An 18,386-nucleotide genomic window follows, 5' to 3' on the forward strand; every position below is an offset into this window, starting at 1 on the left:
TGTTTGTGGGCCTGGGTATACCTGTACAAAGCAGTACTCAGGAGCCAGATGTCTGCTTGGTGGTATTTGTGGTCGGTAGGCTGGTGCATTTCTGCTTTCATAAGTCTTTGTCAGTAAATCTCATTGTTTCAGTGTTTTTTTTCCCCCTTGGCATTTATTGTTTAAGAAAAAAAAAAAAGCAAAACCAAAACCACTCTCTCATAATGGTGCTTGTATAATGGCACATTTACATACACTGGAAATCTTTGGACAAATCTAGGACTTTCTGTGACTTCATGCAGTCACTAGGGGATGCTCTTCTAAGTGAATGACCCTTTAGGCAACTGACAGTTTGAAGGTCTGCCTTAACTTGTATTGCAAGAGCCAGGTTTTTAAAGATGCGTGTACGTATTCTGAATGTATGTGATCTCAAAAACATTGCTTTTCCTTTCTCTTAGAGGGCCAAGGACAGTAAACAAGAAACTGAAGACTTGGGATCTGAAAGAAAGACTTTTAATATCTCTGTCAGTGGAGGTAAAATATATATATATTAAATTTATATTTAATTCTGTAGGGATTGTAGCTTTCCTGCACCAAACTACTTTGCAGAGAAGGCTATGCAGTATTGCAGAACTGGACAGAATCACCAGCTGTTGCTTTCTAAATGAATTTTATACCATCATTTGAACCTGCACTGCTCTCTTGCAGATGTGGACGGTTTGATTACCCAAGCTTTGCTGACTGGGAACTTCGAGAGTGCAGTAGATCTCTGCTTGCACGATAATCGCATGGCTGACGCCATTATCTTAGCCATCGCAGGTGGACAAGAGCTGCTTTCTAGGACACAGGAAAAGTACTTTTCTAAGATACAGAGCAAAATTACCAGGGTATGTATTTCTGCTAAGAACCAACGTTCACGTAGGCTTTTGGCAACCTCTTTTTCACCTTAGAAGTTTTCTTGCCATTTTATAGGTCAGCGGTAAGCTAATAAATGTTCAAGTCTTCCACATGATCTCAGAGCACAAGTATTTATCGTGTTTTAATACAGTTTATTGGCAAGGAAAGAAGAGGCACGGTACCTGGATAGTGCTTTCTAGAGCAGGGCTGACTGCTGCCAAGTATGGTCATTTCAAGAGTTTGGGCACCTAGCCTCACGGGCTGCAGCCCACAGGTAGAATTTTGTTGGTCACCATCCGCGATCCAGTTTCAGACAGCAATAGTTGGCATTTTTAGTAGTGGATGAATGAAAAGAGGAAAATCTCTGGTGTTTCTCTACCCGTTTAGCTTCTTTCCTGTTGTTGTCCTAAACTAAGGAGAGCTTTGTAGTGGATGGTGGATGTGTTCTTTACTGCAGTTCATCCTTTGGAGAAGGATGTCATGGAGAGTTGAACTGTTATCTGTGCTAAGAAGTGAGTGTTAACCTTGCAGTTATGACCTTATAGTTGTTGTTCAGGTGTTTCTGGTTCTTTTCTGGTCCCAGATGTCGTGCCTACTGTTTGTTCAGCTGTTTCTGAGCTGAAACTCTTGGCATGACAAGGGCTTCATTCACTAAATAGCAGCACAGCTGCCAAGTCTGTCTTTTGTGAGAAGCAGAATCACTGGAAGCAAAGTTTCTGATGAAAGAAACTGGAATTTCACTTCACTTTTGGTAATTGTGGAGAGACAGCTTGAGTGCATGTGTGAAGGGTAGGGGCACTAGAGGCAGGCTGGGGGTATTGCTGCTAATTTGCTTCTTGTTCTGAGCAGGGCTCTCGACTGCCTCTCACTTGACGCCAAGAGCTTCAAGCTTAATAAAGCAGTGAACTTAACAAACAAATGCTCCTTGCTGGGCTTTGTGTAGGAGGTTTATGGCTCAATACTTGGCATAATACATCTTCATCTACAAAACCAATGCTGAAGAAAGACCATCTGCAACAATCCCAGTTTGCAGAGATGTTTGTATTCTGTTGCACACTTCATAGCAAGAGTAATTGGCCTGTGTTACCTGAGCTTGTTCTGTGATTTTTTTCAGTGAGCCCCTTTGATAGTAAAGTTGACTCTTGTGGAGCTTTGGAATTGCAGTACCATACCTGCCACAGCCCTGGATGCAGTGGCATGCTTGATGAGCATGCTTGCATTACATTTGAATATTCAATTATACTGCATCAAAAGAAATCCTACCAAAATCTTAACTGTGGTCTCTTCTTCGGCTCCAGCTCATCACTGCAGTCGTAACAAAGAACTGGAAGGAGATTGTGCTGTCTTGTGATCTGCAGAATTGGAGAGAGGCTTTGGCTGCTGTGCTCACTTACGCCAGGCCAGATGAGTTTGCAGCCCTTTGCGGTAAGGACGCCTTACACACTGGATGATATTTATCCTGCTTACTGCAAAACTGTGCATTTCCACTGTTGTTGTCCTTCAGGTAAAATACTATAATGCCTTGCTAGCTTTGATGGATCATACAGCTCTTCAGTACTGTTGCAGAGGAGGAGAACAACCTCTGGGGTGCTGCTTTTCTCGTATGCTCTCTGGTTTTCTGGGCACAGGGGGATACTTCTGAGTGGGCAGATGTGTAACAGTGAAGATCTGGACTCATGGATCTCTCTCTCTCTCTCTCTGCATGAGATGCAAGTGGAAATGTTTAGAAAAGCTCTTTATGCTTTACCAAGAGTGTTTTGATTTCGGAGAAGGTGCCCTCTTTGTCAGGCAGTGATCAGTTAGCATGCCTGCTTGTGTGCTGTGTAGCAGGCAAATAGCTAAGTTAGTTTGGTCCCTAGGGAAGTCTTATTAACAATACCAATGTGGCTGACGCCTGTGTGCTTCTCAGACACCAGTCTCAGTGTTTGTTGTGCTGTACAGACTTGTTTCAGCACATGCATCAGCCCAGAGCGGATTCACAGCTTTGCTCGCAGCTCCTTTGCAGTTGCATGCTCAGGTCACACTCTTGAGTTGTCCTGAACTCCTGTAGGGTGGTCAGTGCTGGAGTGTGTCCTCACAGGTGGAGCCTGGAGGCAGTATCTCTTCTCACTGTGCTGAGCAGGGAGTGCTGAATGTTTTCTCTGTGCCGGCAGCGACCAGGGGATCTGCAAGGTGGTTAACCAGCATTGTCTTGACTCATGTTTTCCTTAGATCTCCTGGGTAACAGACTGGAGAGTGAGGGGGACAGCCTGCTGCGGACGCAGGCTTGTCTCTGCTACATTTGTGCCGGCAATGTGGAAAAGCTTGTTGCCTGTTGGAGCAAAGTTCAGGATGGAAATAGCCCCTTGTCTCTTCAGGTCGGTATATCCATGAGGAAAGATGTTGGAAGTAATGCACGGCGATCATATGGCACTTAAATTCAATGGCTGAGGGTAGAGCTTTGTTCATAGGATCATAACTGTTGAAAAGACCTCTGAGGTGATCCAGTCCAACCCCAACCCATCCCCACTATGCCCACTCACTGTGACCCTCAGTGCCACATCTCCACGCTCCTTGGATACCTCCAGGGACAGTGACTCCACCACCTCCCTGGAGGCAATAGCTGTATGTATATCAAGATGCAAACGTTTTGATTCTGGAGTGGGTACTTTAGCAGAAATAACTTGCAGTATGATATCAGGAAGTGTATTGTGAAACAAGATAGCCCCAGGCTCTACTCCATTGTCGGTGGTCATGCTAATATATTTCCTGTGTAAAAGGCCCGCAGGTAGCTATAGGGCTTAGTGTTTTTGTAAAGAAGTGACTTTGAGTGTTCAGGTATTTTGTGAAAGATGCACTTTGGACATTTCTGCTTTTGGAATAGATCACTTAGACATTACGGAGGAGAAATCTAATAAATGATTTAAATCGCGAGAGAAGCTGTGGGAGGGTTTGTATGAGTGTTTTCTCCAGGGGTTTGCATGTATGAGGTTTGGTTTCCGGCAGTGAGAGATCGTATATAGCAAATATCTTGGGGGAATAGGAGGATTGATGACAGTGAGATGAAGCAATTATTGAATAATTTATTTTCTGGTATAATCTTAGTTTCTTCCATCTGTTCGGGGCCTTTGAAGGACAAGTTTTTGAGAGAACTCAAAGTAATGCTACCTGACCATACCTCTCTATCTTTAGAAAATTGAAGGGAATGGAATAATCTGAGTTCTACTTGATTTTTTTTCTCCACCTGCAACTTTTTGGAGGTGTCTTACCCATCTTACCCCAAAGCATGATGGCTTTGTGAGGCACTCCTGTTCCAATTCGTTTGTTGATGGTGTTGTTCTGCTCCCTCAAACAGTGAAGTTGAACAATAGTCGTAATGGTCTGCTTGCTAATTACAATATGAAATTACTGAGAGTCCCAGAAGCTGATGGTTATTGTATATATATGTTCTTGTCTCTTTTGACATTCTATTTTGCCGTGGAAAAACACAATAATACAATAATAATGTATTACTAAAGAGTCAACCAACATTTCTTATTAGCAAAGTATTGTTGAAATCCCGTGTGGTGCATTCCTTTAAATCTGTTACCATGAGATTTAAAAGAGGGTTTGAACATTGATGTTGGTAAATGAGTATTTGCAGTGCCTTCCAATACAATGCAGAAGCTTGGGCTTCTCATTGAATGAGAGGGGTCCTGCAGCGTTGCTGAGGAGCACGTTAGTCAGGGCCTCCTGCCCCCCTGCTCTTCTCATTTCCCTGTTTTCTTTGACCCGTTCTTCTAGGATTTAATAGAGAAGGTGGTGATCCTACGCAAGGCCGTACAGCTCACCCAGGCCGTGGACCCTAATGCTGTGGGGGCCCTTTTGGCTGAGAAGATGAGTCAATATGCCAACCTCCTGGCTGCTCAGGGCAGTATTGCTGCGGCTCTGACCTTCCTGCCTGCAAATACTGACCAGGTACGTGGCCTTCAGGCTTGGTACTCTTCCTCTCTGTTAATAGGCCCACTTTAAGCAAGGATGTGAGTGTAGTGCAGTTAGCATTGGAAAAGCCCCTCAGGATTTGCTGGTGGTGCTTTTCCCCTTGGTGCGTTGACCTTGCTGAGCTGGCAGAAATACATGACCTTGTTCTACCCTATAATTTCTCAGAGTTGTCATTGCAGACAGTGTCTGCCGACAAGGCTGTTGTTGCTGTTATAAGCCAGCTACGTTTCTCCTGCAAGAAAGACTTACTCCAGTCAAATAAAGCAGATCAGGCTTCTGAAGAGGCACACATTTGTTGGTGTGTGGCTGGTAAATCACTTGCTGGGATGCACTGGGCGGCAGTCAGTGTGCATAACCTTTCTTTGGTGTCCTTTTTGCAGCCAGACATTGTGCTATTACGGGACAGGCTTTGCAGAGCCCAAGGGGAGTTGCCAGCAGGACAGGAGGCCATCAAGGCACCATATGAGAGACAGCCTATGCCCAAAGATCGAGCTGGCCCTGTGGCGGGACAGGTGCCAGGGCCTCAGGCTTCAGCACAGCAGTACTACCAACAGGTAAATTGATTTTGGTATTCAGTGCAAGGCATTATGCTTGGGTTCTGGAAAATGATGGCAAGAGCACTTTGTTTTCCTTTCTTTTGGTCCAAATTGGGGCTCTAAGATGTACCCACCAAGCACCTTATGGGGATAATCATTTGTGCTGCTCTTCAATCAGTAGAGATGATTTGTTCCTTGTCTGGAAACATCTCTTACACCTTGCCAAGCAGCCTGTGGTCGAAAGCCTCTCAGCCAACTGCAGGTATAGCATGGGTAGCACAGCAGCAGGTGGGGCAATAGCAGGACAGGGCTGGACATGAGTTGTGCCAGAAGGGAGGGACCTGGTGAGTATGGGACTAAGGGAGCTATGCAGGCAGGAAGAGGAGAGCCGAGGAGACCCGGGACAGATATTCTGCTTTTAGCTTCCAGGCTGAGGATGGCGTTCCATCGGGCTACAAGGTAGGATGTCAGCCACTGCCAGAGTGCAGTGCAGTGGGCAACTCTGGCTGTGTGAAAGCTGAAAGAATCTCAGCACAACGCTGGGGCTGGCCTTTCTATGCAGGAGAGGTCTCCCATTGCTGCCATTCAAGCACTGTCTGTCAGAAAAGTGGGATCAGGGTGGAAGAAGGGCTGAAGAGCAATGGGGAGCTGGGCTTTGCTGTCTCCCTCTTTATTTTGATGGTTGTTGGGTCCCTTTGCCTTTTTTTAAGGCTGTTAATGAGTCAGAATTCAGAAGGGACAAAGCCTTTATCCCATCGTACAGCATTACCTTGCTAATGCAATTGCGTCTGACTTTGATTGCATCATTGCCAATAATTAATTCAGCTATTCTTTCTTGCGTGTCTGACCTTCTTCCTTGTAACAAGCAAGACGCTATGTTTGGCTGTGGAAAACAGCACGTTTCCTCTAGATGGCGTGAGTTTAGCAATGATTTTCAGACTGCTCTCATTTCTCCTATGGCCTGGGAAAGCTGTGATTTAAGAAAGCCCTGCAGGTGATTGAAAGCCAGGAGTATCACAAGCCCCAGGAGCACGCTGTGAGTGAGTTGCTCTCAGTGCTCTTGGTTTCCCCAGGAGCTCACGCTCAGCATGAGCTACAGCAGGGACTTCAAGCAGGCAGGGCCATGTCAGAGAGGTGCCCAGTGGTACTTCGGTGAACCAGAACAGAAAGATATGACATTTCAAGTCCTATCCTTATTTTTTTTTTGCCTTTAAGAAAGCTTTCATGTTGGCTTGTTACATTTTGAGGCAGCATTTCCCTAGTTGTTGTCCTAAATAGGAACATGCCTTTAGTCTTCAGTTTCCTTTTGATATATGCTTTCATGCTGTTTTTCATCTGGAAGAAGAAACAGCTAATAAATGATAGGGGGTGGCCAAATCTTTCAGATCACTCCACTGAGAACAACTTGATGCAGACCTTCACAGTGACTTACGTTGCCATCAGCCATATTAGTATGACACTGTACAGAGTTAAAAACACTGGAGTTGTCTGAGCTTTCCTTCTGCCTGTGCTCAGGGAGAAAGGGCATTAAGATAGATGTCTGTGCCTCTGCACGAGCTTAGTTCAGATTTTAACTTCTTAGTGCTTCTGAAACTCAACGTAAATCCTATTGTGCGAAGCAGTGTGTTTGAATTTAACACAGGACTTGTGGTTTCCAGCAGCAGTTGGTGATGCTCAGTGCTGTGCAGTACCCTGAGGGGAGCTTCTGCAAAAGCAAACTGATAACGTTAGTCCTACGAAGCCCTTTTTGTGGCAGACCTGGCTTGCTGGCACGTGTAACATTGCACTCGCTCCACAGGCTGTTGTAGCTGCCTCTTCTCTGTGCTTAATCCTCACACTGTGATTCACTTCAGTGCACACTGATTTTTGGCTGTCTTGAAAGCACTTTTCCTCCTGCCTGTGATTTTTTTTTTGGCTGTGCTGGAGGTGCTGGCATGCGAACCTTTCTCTGTTCACTTCTTTTGCATCTCGTTGTGTGAAATCCTTTAGACTTTTTTTTTTTATTGCTTTGTTTTCCATGATTGGTATTTCTTTGTTCAATTCAGGTTAGAATTGCCCCTACTGTCACTACCTGGAGTAACAAAACTCCCACTGCCCTTCCCAGCCATCCTCCTGCAGGCTGTCCCTCTGACACACAGGTATAACCTTCGTTATTCTCTCCGAGCCCCTGCTCCACCCTGTAAGTCCCCCGGTGCTGTCTGTGCACATGACACAGTCTGGTGTGGATAGGTGGAAGGAGCAGCAGCTCTCACATGTACTCGGGTTTTGCTCCTCTGCATCCTTGGTTATATCTTTTTAATGTATTTTTCTGAATACAATTGGCTCTGGAAAGTTTTGCGTAGGAGTTTGCTGTGACCTGAGACGAGTCCTTAGGATATTTCAAGCATGATATTTTTTCCTTCCCCTCTTTCCCTCGGAAATTAGAAACATCAGAGTTAATACTTAGTCTTTTAGTTGAAGGTGCTTGCCCCTGTGCTGCTGGTGGCTCTAAAAAGGAAGGTAACTTCGGGCCACTGAATGCCAACCGGTCGTTTTGTTGCGGGTCTGCTCTGGTGCTGTGTTATCATCACCAATGAAATCCTACTTCCCTCCACTCTTTTTCCTGCTATCTCTTTTCACAGGGAGACAAGCCACCTCCTCCAGGCTTTATCATGCCAGGTGCCATTAACCCCAGCGCACCACCACAGCAAGCCACGTCTCCAAGCTACAGCATGTACTCGCAAGCAGGCACCCGGCCAGCATACCCACAGAGTGAGTAGCTGCATCTCCCCTTCCTCCCACCCTGCTGGAGCAGCCAGGTGGTAAAGGGGTGTCCCCATTTCACTATCAGCCCACTCCTTGGGGTTAGGGGAATTCCAAGGCAGTCCAACACTCCTGAAATAACATATGAGGAACCCCACTTCTTGGGGCCCGTACATGAGACACTGTGAGATGCTGTCTTCTCTACTGAGGTATCTGTAAGCGGTTCTTAAGCTTGCTTCTTGGCCACCAGCCCTCCCATAGGTGTACAGTGGGGTCAGAGACCTGGGGATGAGTCTTAGAAGCAGCACTGGGCTCCCCAAGAGGGATCCACCCCCATCTGCCTGTGGCTGGGACAGTCTCACTGAGGTTGCAGGGGACAAGGACCTTCTTCTGGCTCCGTGCTCCCCAGAGCAGGCTGAGGTTTTAAGCAGCGGTTCTCAGGTGACTGGCAATGTTTTGGGAGCTGGGATGAGGCTGTGCAGGTAAGTGGCGTGAGCGGGAAGGGGCAGGAAGCAGAGGAAGCTTGTTTGTGTGTTCTGAATTTACTGACTGAATCTCTTCTTTCTGTTTATAGCGTATCAGACACAGCAGTACTCTTTTGGAACGGGGGAAACAGCTCTGTATCAGCCCCAGCAGCCTGTTGCTGCCCCTGCTTCAGCCTCTTACCCGAGCCCTGCCTCTAACACCAACCCTCCCTACCTGCCCGCTGCCCAACCTGTGCCCTCCCCGCTGTACCCTGGGCAGCCTCAGCCCTCCCCAACGAGCCTGAACCCTGCCTCTTCCTTCCCCCCTCCTCCTTCTGGTGCATCCTTTCAGCATGGCAGGCCAGGACTTCCAGCAACTTCTGTGGCTTATGCGTTACCTACTGGACCAACAGGTACTCTGCCTGCAGCCAGTGACCTTCCTGCATCCCAGAGAACAGGTCTGCGCTTGGATGGGGGGGCAGGCGGTGGGAGGGGAGAGGGTTTGGCTCGATATCTCACTGAAACCTCACTTACTATTTGTGCATGCTTCATGGCGAGTGCTCTGTGTGAAGCTTTCTTGGGCCAACCCAAGGCACTTCTGAAACACTTGCCTACACACAGCTTGTGGTTTGCCCAAGGCACAATGCTGTGGCATCACCTCGTTGTGAGGCTGTCACGTACAGTAGGTGAATGGTGGCACAGTGATAATCTGTTGAGGCTGATGCCAACACCCGCTGTGTGGCTGCAGAGCAAAATGAATTCATTGTAGCTGTGTATGCCTTAAAAGGTAATCAGAAGTGATTTAGAAGTGCTTTTAGGTGGCCTCTTTGCTGAATGCTAATCAGAAGCATGTGTGGCTGGCCCCTAGGAGCATGTTTAAGCAGGCATGGTGAGAGCATTCACCCAGCTGAGGACCGATGCCTGCTGGCAGCACCTGTGACTGCCTGAGTGTATTTGTGCTTTCTAAGGGGCTAACAAAACTGTCTCCTGGCTGGCAGTTTGTGAAGTAACAGCTTTGCATGTGACAGTCCACGCAGGTGGCAGGAGTAGTCCTTTCCTAAACACGCTTCACATCCAGGTGGATAGATCTGTGAGCAGAGGGAGCACTCGATGGGATGGGAGGGGTGACACAGGGATACTGATAGGCCCTAGGGAACCTCGTGGGGACTCTGTCTGTAGGGTCATGCAGTGCAGAAACTGAGGAAGAAGAGTCTGCTCTATCAAGAAATGAAGAGGACCATTGTGGGACAGCTGCGGTGGGCTGCCTACAGCCAGACATCGTGTCCTATTCTCCTTGGAGTTACTGTACTGGGACCCCACCTGACCCCATGCTATGGGATGTAGCTGATCTGTATCTGTAACTCAGTGGGGTTATTTAAAATGGGTAGAATTGTTGGAAAGGGATTCAGGCCTTGGAGGTGGAGCGGCATTGTTATGCAGACAGCATTGCTTCTGTGCCTCCAAACAAAGGCAAGGAGCAAGAAAATCGCTCTTATCTGTTTTACTACTGTGTTTGCGTCACTGGCAGGCAGCACAGAGATCACTGCATTTCTTGGGTAAAGAGTGAAGTGCTGTAATCCATGTGGTGTGCTTGAGCAGATGAAGCTCTGCATTCTGAGTGATAGAAACTATGGGCATTAATGATAATACGTGTAATTCGCATTGGCTGTGACCTAATACGTCTTCCTTGGGTTGTTGTAACGGAAGGGAAATGGAGGTAGCATTATCAGCACTGCCTTGCCAGCCTGCCTTTCAAACTTAAAAGCTGCGCCGTGCTTTTTATAATGTCTCTGGGAGTTATCAGCATTGTTTTCATTTCTCCCCATAGCTGTAGGGAGAAGGCAGCCAAGTGTCAGACCTTCAGGAAACCAAACTCTGGCATCAGTGTTCTGCTGGCAAATGCCACGCTTGGGCTGAACTGCACAGGGGGCTTCAGGGCACTGCAGGGTGCACTGGGGCAGTGGCTGCTGCCTGCAGCTGGAGAAAGTAGAGGTATCCAAAGATCTGATTATTTCTTTAAAGGTGACTTGATTCAGGAAACATGTAAGGTGAGGAATACGCCTTGCTGTGTAGATGCTGCAATTAGTGCATGTAGACTTTATATTCTTAACCAGAAACACATCTTCCACAGCAGCTGCATTGCTTAGGGGAAGGAGCCTTCGTGTGAGATCTCTCTTAAGAGCAGAAATCTGTAGCCAGAAGTAAATCCATAGTTGTGACCACGATAGAGCGTGGAGCTGAGCTGTAGAATGGTCTGATACAGGAACATTATGTCTCATTTTACAAATGTGTTTGGTTAAGGGGAGCGAGGGACAGTGTGAAATGTGGAGTGTTGAATAGTACCTGGCCTTTGAGCTGCCTTAGGTGTAGAGATGCACTTGGAAAATAAACAGTTCTGTGAAGGTCTTCTCTCCTCTCTTGCAAGCGTACGTAGCTTCAGTGTGTTAAGCCATGCTTGCATCTTGCAGTCAGCAACTGAGCCCATGTTCATTCTCATTTTCAATTTGTCTCTCTTTGAGCCTGCTTCGAAGGGAGTTGGAATCTTCAGGGTCTTGCATCCTTTTTGGAGTTGTGATAGAGAAGCTGTGAGCTATAAACGCATCAGACTGACCCCAGAGACAGGAGTGGTTTAACCCTCATGTTTCTCTTCTCTTTGCAATGGTTAACAAGTGTGCCGGTTGTATTCTGCCCTTTGGGTTTGTTGTCCTTCCACGTGGGTTTAAAGTGACCTTTTGCCATGTTAGATGCAGGCAAGAGCCCTGACTGAGGCAAATGATTGGCATCCACCTTGAGGTCAAGTCCTTAAAACGTCTGAAGAGCTTTCTGGAATAATAAAAGGATGGTGAGGAGAGCATCGCTAAGAGTAATGGTCTGTTGGTTGTGTTGGCCATTAGGAATAGAAAATGAGTGCTGGAGGACTAAGAGAGTGGGTCAGGACTCCCCAATGTTTGTTCATAGCAAGAAGCACTGATTGACTGCATGGGAAGAGAAACAGGGCTGTATGGGGGGAAGGCAGACAAAAACAATTGCACACGATGGGTTGGACAAATGGCTCCCGTCTCTCAGCTGGCATTTTAATTAGGTTTTTCTTCTGACTCCTTACACTTATTGAGCTGAAGTGTGAATGTAAAATTCTAGGAAGAATGCTTTCTTATTTTTGAGGGAAAACCCTTTTTTTTTTAGTTCTTTCCTTTTTTTATCTGCAGAAAAGCCACCAGCTCAAGACCAGGCCTCTCCCTTGGCAGGTGAACTGGGTACCCCCTCGGCTGAAAATGATCACAGCCACTACCTGAAATTAATTGAACAGACATCAGTAAATGCATGTGTTCCTCAGAGAACATCAAGTGCAATGGTGTTTTCTGATTAGACTTTAATCAAACCCATAATTCCTTAATTAAAGCCAATAGCAACGAATCTGGAGTTTTTAACCACAGGAACAAATGCTGTTGTTGTGCTGCTTTTTTTTATTTCCCAACAAATTATTCCAGGAAACGATCAGCAGCATGTGATGCTTTCTAACGTGTTCCACTGTCAGCACTGCAGAAGTTACACTCCCTATATCAGAAATACTCTGGGAAGGGATTTTCTGGACAGGGAGGAGCAGAGCCCAAGGGGCGCTCACAGTGCTTTCCGTTTGTTCACAAGAAGCCAGATGTGAGGGGGGGCTTAATTTGTTCTCCATTTGCCCCATGGACGTGCTCTGGATGTGAAACCTGTTTAACAAAAGCTCGGGAGAAAATGAAATTTCAGAGCACTCGAGCAAATTCCGCAGCGCTGTTACGCTCCGCTGTCTGAGGCGAATTGATCACTTGCTAAGTGAAAAACACTGTGGTGAAAAAGTCCATTGAGCGGGGATTTGGTTTCGGCTTTCTGTGGCTTTGTGCAATAAATCCTGATTACTTGGCAGGGCTGCGGTGACGCTGACAGAAAATGTCAGCTCTGGGATGAGGGAGGAACCATTTCTAATGCACTAACGTGAGCTTTGGTGCGCGGATCTTGCAGCTTTCCTTGAGGAGCAGAAGGTTTGGTACATTGGACTGGGTGTGGATCTGCTCAAACACGCTCGGTTTTTCAGCTTGAAACAAATTGTCCTTGGTGGAGAAAGCTAGATGGGCTGCCCCAGCGCCCATGAACCTGCTGCAGCTGGCAGGGGAAGCCTGGTGCTGTGGCTCCTGGTGTCTCATGGTGGCCGGGTGGATCTGGCTCGTGCTGTTGAAAGCCCCTCTTGCCTCTTCTGTCTCCTCTTTCCATTTAGTTTTGCTGGGGAGTGTGTATAAGGGGGAAAAAAGTGCTCATTCTTTTTTCCCTTCATGTCATATGGGTAGGAGAAGCCTTCACGGGTAACTGTGAAGTTGTCTCAACGTATACAGTCTGTGCAGCAGAGCTGTGTTTTGGCCATGTAGGCAACTGCCTGCCTTTTCACAGGGCCCATCTGTTTCAAGTAGTTATCCTGCAAGAGACATGTTAGTTAGAAGGAGAACAGGGGAGGAAAAAAAGGATATGTCTGCCACAGCAAGGAGCCAACCTGAGCTCCGAGAGGCAGCACTGTCCTCCTCTGAGGTACTGACAGTCTCTGTTCTTCTTTCTGTCCCAGGACCTCAGAACGGCTGGAATGACCCTCCTGCCCTGAACAGAGCTGCCAAGAAGAAAAAGGTATTCTAGGAAGTCCTGCCTCAAATGATTGAGCGCTGACCACTTGAAAAGCAGTAACCTAACCTGCTGGGGGGGAGCTTGTTCGCAGGAGAACGAAAAGGAAGGGTTAGCTACAAACAAAAGCCACATCTTGTGAACAGAAAATGGCCTTCATGTCTTTCCAACGTGCATTATCTCTCTCAGAATGTTGATGCCTCTAGAGAGAATGGTGGCTTTGTGCTAGAGTTGTTGTTAATAACAACACGAATCCCCATTTGAAGGAAGAAAATACTTTGGACTGTTCTCGTTGCAGAAAGGCAGTTGAGTTTTGCCAGAGACGATACTTAAGTGAAATGATGAGGCTGTACAAATTGTTACAGATTATTGACTACGCTGGAGCTGAAAGCAATTTATCCTGATTAAGGGTTTGACCCTGAGAGATCTGCTAAAAGTAACATAATTTTCCTGATAGAGATAGTGCAGTTAAGTAAAAAGGGATTTAGATTGCGGCAGGACAGAACAACTGGGGATGCTTGGCACAGAGCAGAGTGAGCCTTTTCATCCCCTGGTGCTCCGCAGCAGTCAGCGTTGCTCACTGTGTGTTTGGGAAGCAAGTCTGGAGCATGCCAGGTGCTTGTGGCAAGGAAAAATAGGAGTTGGAGCAGGCAAGATAAGGTCTGAGTGCAGGTGAGGGCAGCAGTCTCCTGTGACCCTTGGATTTTGGTCTCTGCATACAGTCATTGGGTAGAGGGGATGTTGTGTGTTCCTGGCTGCCCCTGTGCTGGGACCTGTGTCCCACTGCCACTGTGCTGTCTTCAGGGCTTCAGGCTCTTGGGCAGGAAGGAAGAGTGGGCGGTGAGAACTGCAGGCTCAAGAAAAACCCTTCTGCTGCGTGCACTGTGGCTGCAGTTTCTGCCATGGTGAGGGCTTGAGGGCCAGCTCCCCTCCGAAGGAGTGATGTTTGTCCCACGGTCCTGTTGAATACTAAACAAACCTCTGTCAGAAATGTTTAGATGCTTACTTTGCTTACGTCCACTGCACGAGGGGGAGATTGAGGCTGTAATAAAATGACTCACTACATGGGTTATTATTGTATAAGAGAAGAACAGTCGTGCATTTCAAGCCACAGCGTAATTTGCAACAGTTTTCCCCCTCAATTAATAACATGGCAATTGGCATTCAAAAGTTTACTGTTGTGATTCATTGCATTTGTAGCTGTCATCAGTGCTGTAACAGGAATATTTTTCTTGCTGTCCCATACCACCAGCTTAATTCTGGCACCTTTCAATCAGGGTTGTGTTCAGTGTTCCACAATAGCTCATTTTTCTTTGCACCTCTAAAAAGAATGTGTGTAGAGGCATGGGAGCTCTTCGTTTTGTTTGGATTTCTGTCTGCCTTGTAGCAGAAGCTGACAGCTCATTTTGTTGTCTCTTCTCTCTACCAAATGTTTCCAAAATACCCCTGTGTAAAGACTGGCAGATGCTCAGGGATGAATCTGAACTGCGCTCGTAATCTGTCTTAGTGCAAATGTGTTTGCCAGAAGCTTGAAAGCCTTTCAGAAGCTTTATTGGTGCGTGCTGCTAGCTGTGACCTATGTGCTGCGTGGACAAAAAAGTAGCCACAAAGATCTGAATGTAATGATCAGAATGCATATAGGTGTAGGTTCTCTGTATGCAGCTGCTGCCAGAGGAAGGGGTGAATGAAATCCCACCTGCCCCCGTTGTTTCTAAACCCCAGGGGCTCAGCTCTCTGCCTGGCTAGGCTCTCAAGTGCTGTGAGTAGGGGAGCTGGGTGCTGTCTCTTTGCAGCAGTGGCATAAGCGCTGTTTGTTTTTCCCCAGGTCCCCGATAACTTCATGCCCCCGGTTCCCATCACCTCCCCCATCATGAACCCACTGGCGGATCCGCAGGCACAGATGCAGCAGCCTCCAGCAGCACCGGTGGGCACACCCAGCTTTCAGCCTCAGCAGCTCTCCGCGGGGCAGCAGGCGCCACTGGGCCCCTATGCACCCCAGGCTCTGGGGCCGTGTGTCGTGCCTCCCACTACCTTCAAACCCAGGACAGAGGGGGCTCCCGGGGCCCCAATTGGCAATGCTATCCAGGTAACGTAACATCGTTGTCATGTGGTTTGGGTTTGTGTGTTAGCAGAGCCCTGTGGGCTGGGATCCTGGTGGCTGGGCTTGCGGTCAGGGCTAGTTAAAAAGGACGTGGAGTTGCAGAGTGGCTTGGAAAGCCTCACCTGTGCTGTTTCTTAGCATGTTCAGGCACTGCCAACAGAGAAGATAACCAAGAAGCCTATCCCTGAGGAGCACCTTATTCTGAAGACAACATTTGAAGCCCTTATCCAGAGGTGCCTGCTGTCTGCCTCTGATCCGGTAGGTCTTTGCCACGGTCCCAAAGTAACCCTGTGTTCAGATGAACACACCGGTGTCTTCGTCCACAAGCAGTGCATAGGAACACCATGTGCACATGTGGTGTGGTGATTTGGAAGCAGAGCAAGGCCCTGCTGACAGTCCAGCTGCCCAAAGAGGAGCAGCTGGTATTATGCCTGGTCAGAGCTGAGGCTTATGTCTGTAAGTATGTGCCTCAGGTTCTCATCTGTGCTTTGTGATTTCTGTTCAACTTGTTTCAAAAGGAAACAACGGTTAGTTGAGAAATGGAAGGCTAAGAGCTCTAGCATAACCACGGGAGCTAGGCAGGAACAACACCCCATAGTTTTTGCTACATTCTGAACAAACCGTCCATCTCAGCTTCTCATTTCTTCCCAGTAGTCAGTGAATAGCATACCAAGCCCAGGTGCTGACTCTTTGGCTTGTGCATGCTGGAAGGTGAGTGATGGAAGACAGCATGGCAGTGGTCAGCAGCCCAGACCCACGCTCCATGCTGGGAACCAAGCAGTCAGAGCTCTATGGATGTGGGAGTAAATGGAGCCATTCAGTGTCGCTTGTGTTGGATTGCTGCACCATTTCAGGTGTCTCTGTAGTTTTGACTTCTGTATATACTTGCTCCTTTCCCCCTCGGGTCTCAGTGCAACAGTTTCATAGTGGACTTGCTCACTTGGCCTGAGAAATTTTCAGAGGCCATAAACCTTGCTTTGCACAGACCCCACTGTGTTCAGCAGCATTTGATTGCTCAAAAATCCCCCCCTTTTTTTTTTAAGATTATTCTTCAGAGCAGAGGCCTTCGGTCCTTTTGTTCCTTTAGTCATCCCTCTTTTCCCAGATGTGCAGTGAAGGCAAAAGTATTCCCTTCACATTGGTACCCAGAGATTGCTTTTCTGCTCTGCCAACACGATTTGATTTCTTGCTCCTTAAGTCTCTCTGCTCTTAGGCAGAGCAAGTATTTCTGGCACCCAGCTGAGAAACACTGCCCTGAGTGCACGCATCAGTTGTCGGCATATATGTAAGCATCACTCCTTTATTACATGCCAAAGGGGAAAACGGGTGCTTGAAGAGCATTAATGCTTAGGGCTTGGATCAGGAGAGGGCCAGGAGAACAAACAGCTTGTACTTGTGCCTGATTTCCTGTGGCTGGAGAGACGCCTTGCCTTACGAAGCACAGTTAATTTCTCTTTGCCTTAGAACTGACAGCTGGCTTGTACATCTTTTCACAGGTTTTGAAACAGATGTCCAGAGGTCATGTACCTAAAAGAGTTAGGAAGCCTAAAAGGCTGTTTCTTACCAGCTCCTCTGGCATGCTCTTTCCTTACCTGCCCTGTCCTTTTACAGCTGCTGAGGGGGCTTCCACACGTGGTATGAGAGATCTGCATCCAGTGTTCTTGGCTATGCCCTTTGCCATCCAAACAGCTTCCCCTATTTTCTGACAGAGCAGGCACTCTTGAGCCAGAGCCTTCCCTTACGCTTTGATTTTCCCTCTCTGCAATTACTTAACCCAGGGAAAATTTTCCTGTCCCCGTGGATATGGCACCATCCTAAATGAAGATGGATTGATGCATGTGTACTGATGCAGGAGTAGGTTCCAACACACTTCTGCAATGATAGAAATTATACTGCTGCTGACCTTCTTAGTTTTGTTTTCGTAAATGTAATCTGGATGCTTTGCTAGCGTGCGTTCTTGTTATTTTGGAGTAAAATATTTTATTTCTGTAGCTGCTTGAAAAACCGAGTGGATGCAAATGCATTTCCCCAGCAGCTGTGGTGCTGTGAAATATAATGGGATGATTTTTAAGAGCCTTGTGGCAAAGTAATCCCATAGACACCAGTGGGTGGTTTATTATACATAAACTCATGGATGATGCAGAAAGGCTCTTCAAGAACAGTTTGGTTTAGGCTATTTGTTTTTCTGCTGATAGCTCCTGGCTTGACCAACCAGGCAATGCAAAACATAGCTAGAACCTGCTGTAAATTACTACTGCGTGTGCCCTTAAGTTCTCAGTGACATCACTGGATACTTAATTCCAGTCATATCTTCATTCAGCCATTGCAGTGCTTTGTTAGTAAGCCGTCAAGCAAGACTCCTGCTCAATTCCTGTCCCGCTTTGCCAACTGCACCAGCAGCCAATGACCCTTTGGATGTACCTTTAAAGGTGACTGTACCATATAGGTAACTGGAACGGTTGCATGTGGAGAACTGAATTTCATCCGGTCTTTCCTAGCAAAATGAAGGGAGAAAGATACAGAGCAAAACATTAGGAAAATGTCTTTGTCCGAGGCGTTTCACGTGTTGCGTAGACCTCTTTGCAATGTGCTTACTGTTGCTCATTCTCAATGTGTTTTTCTTTTGCAGCAAACCAAGAGGAAACTAGATGATGCAAATAAACGCCTGGAATTTCTATATGACAAGCTTAGGGAACAGACAGTAAGTGTTGGTTTTACGCTTTGCCTCAGTGAAAAGCCCAGCTAACTGTGCCCCAGAGACACAGTAGGTGTCGGGGCAGACAAAGCTCAGTAGGTTTTTTGTCACCACAGTCTGCTGCTGCAGGAAACTGCAGCCATTTGGGGGCTCCCGGGGGCAGGGATTGCAGTGAATCTGTCTTCTGCTTGAGGTCTGCTGTTAGCAGCTGTGCCCAGTGCTTCTGAAGGCTGCTGTGCTTAAAATAAAGGACCTGATTCCGGCACCTTCTTGAGAGGCGGAGATGACAGTCAGAGATGACAGTCAGGACTTCTGTTGTGCTGTTTTTCCTTAAGTCTGACCTGCCTCACCTGGCTTCCTCACAG

General features: G+C 47.2%; 1 protein-coding gene across 58 annotated transcripts in view; it reads left to right on the plus strand.

The window, feature by feature from the left end:
* The window catches only part of SEC31A (SEC31 homolog A, COPII coat complex component), a 33,669-nt gene that overhangs the window by 14,532 nt on the left and 751 nt on the right, over window positions 1-18,386 (plus strand). For 10 of the 58 annotated variants that reach the window (NM_001397053.1, NM_001397067.1, NM_001397052.1 and 7 more), the window contains 12 exons: window positions 438-513; window positions 688-866; window positions 2,175-2,301; window positions 3,088-3,233; window positions 4,639-4,812; window positions 5,217-5,390; window positions 7,994-8,123; window positions 8,689-9,036; window positions 13,173-13,231; window positions 15,051-15,311; window positions 15,465-15,584; window positions 17,956-18,027. In NM_001397053.1, the coding sequence (NP_001383982.1) occupies window positions 438-513; window positions 688-866; window positions 2,175-2,301; window positions 3,088-3,233; window positions 4,639-4,812; window positions 5,217-5,390; window positions 7,994-8,123; window positions 8,689-9,036; window positions 13,173-13,231; window positions 15,051-15,311; window positions 15,465-15,584; window positions 17,956-18,027 (1,866 nt within the window). Of the gene's footprint in view, window positions 1-437; window positions 514-687; window positions 867-2,174; window positions 2,302-3,087; window positions 3,234-4,638; window positions 4,813-5,216; window positions 5,391-7,417; window positions 7,511-7,993; window positions 8,124-8,688; window positions 9,037-10,406; window positions 11,824-13,172; window positions 13,232-15,050; window positions 15,312-15,464; window positions 15,585-17,955; window positions 18,028-18,386 lie in introns of those variants that run through there. The other 48 variants (NM_001397061.1, NM_001397062.1, NM_001397070.1 and 45 more) reach the window with 17 other exon arrangements.

The sequence above is a fragment of the Gallus gallus genome, chromosome 4 (genome assembly GCF_016699485.2).
Source record: "Gallus gallus isolate bGalGal1 chromosome 4, bGalGal1.mat.broiler.GRCg7b, whole genome shotgun sequence".
In the NCBI taxonomy this organism is placed as follows: domain Eukaryota; kingdom Metazoa; phylum Chordata; class Aves; order Galliformes; family Phasianidae; genus Gallus; species Gallus gallus.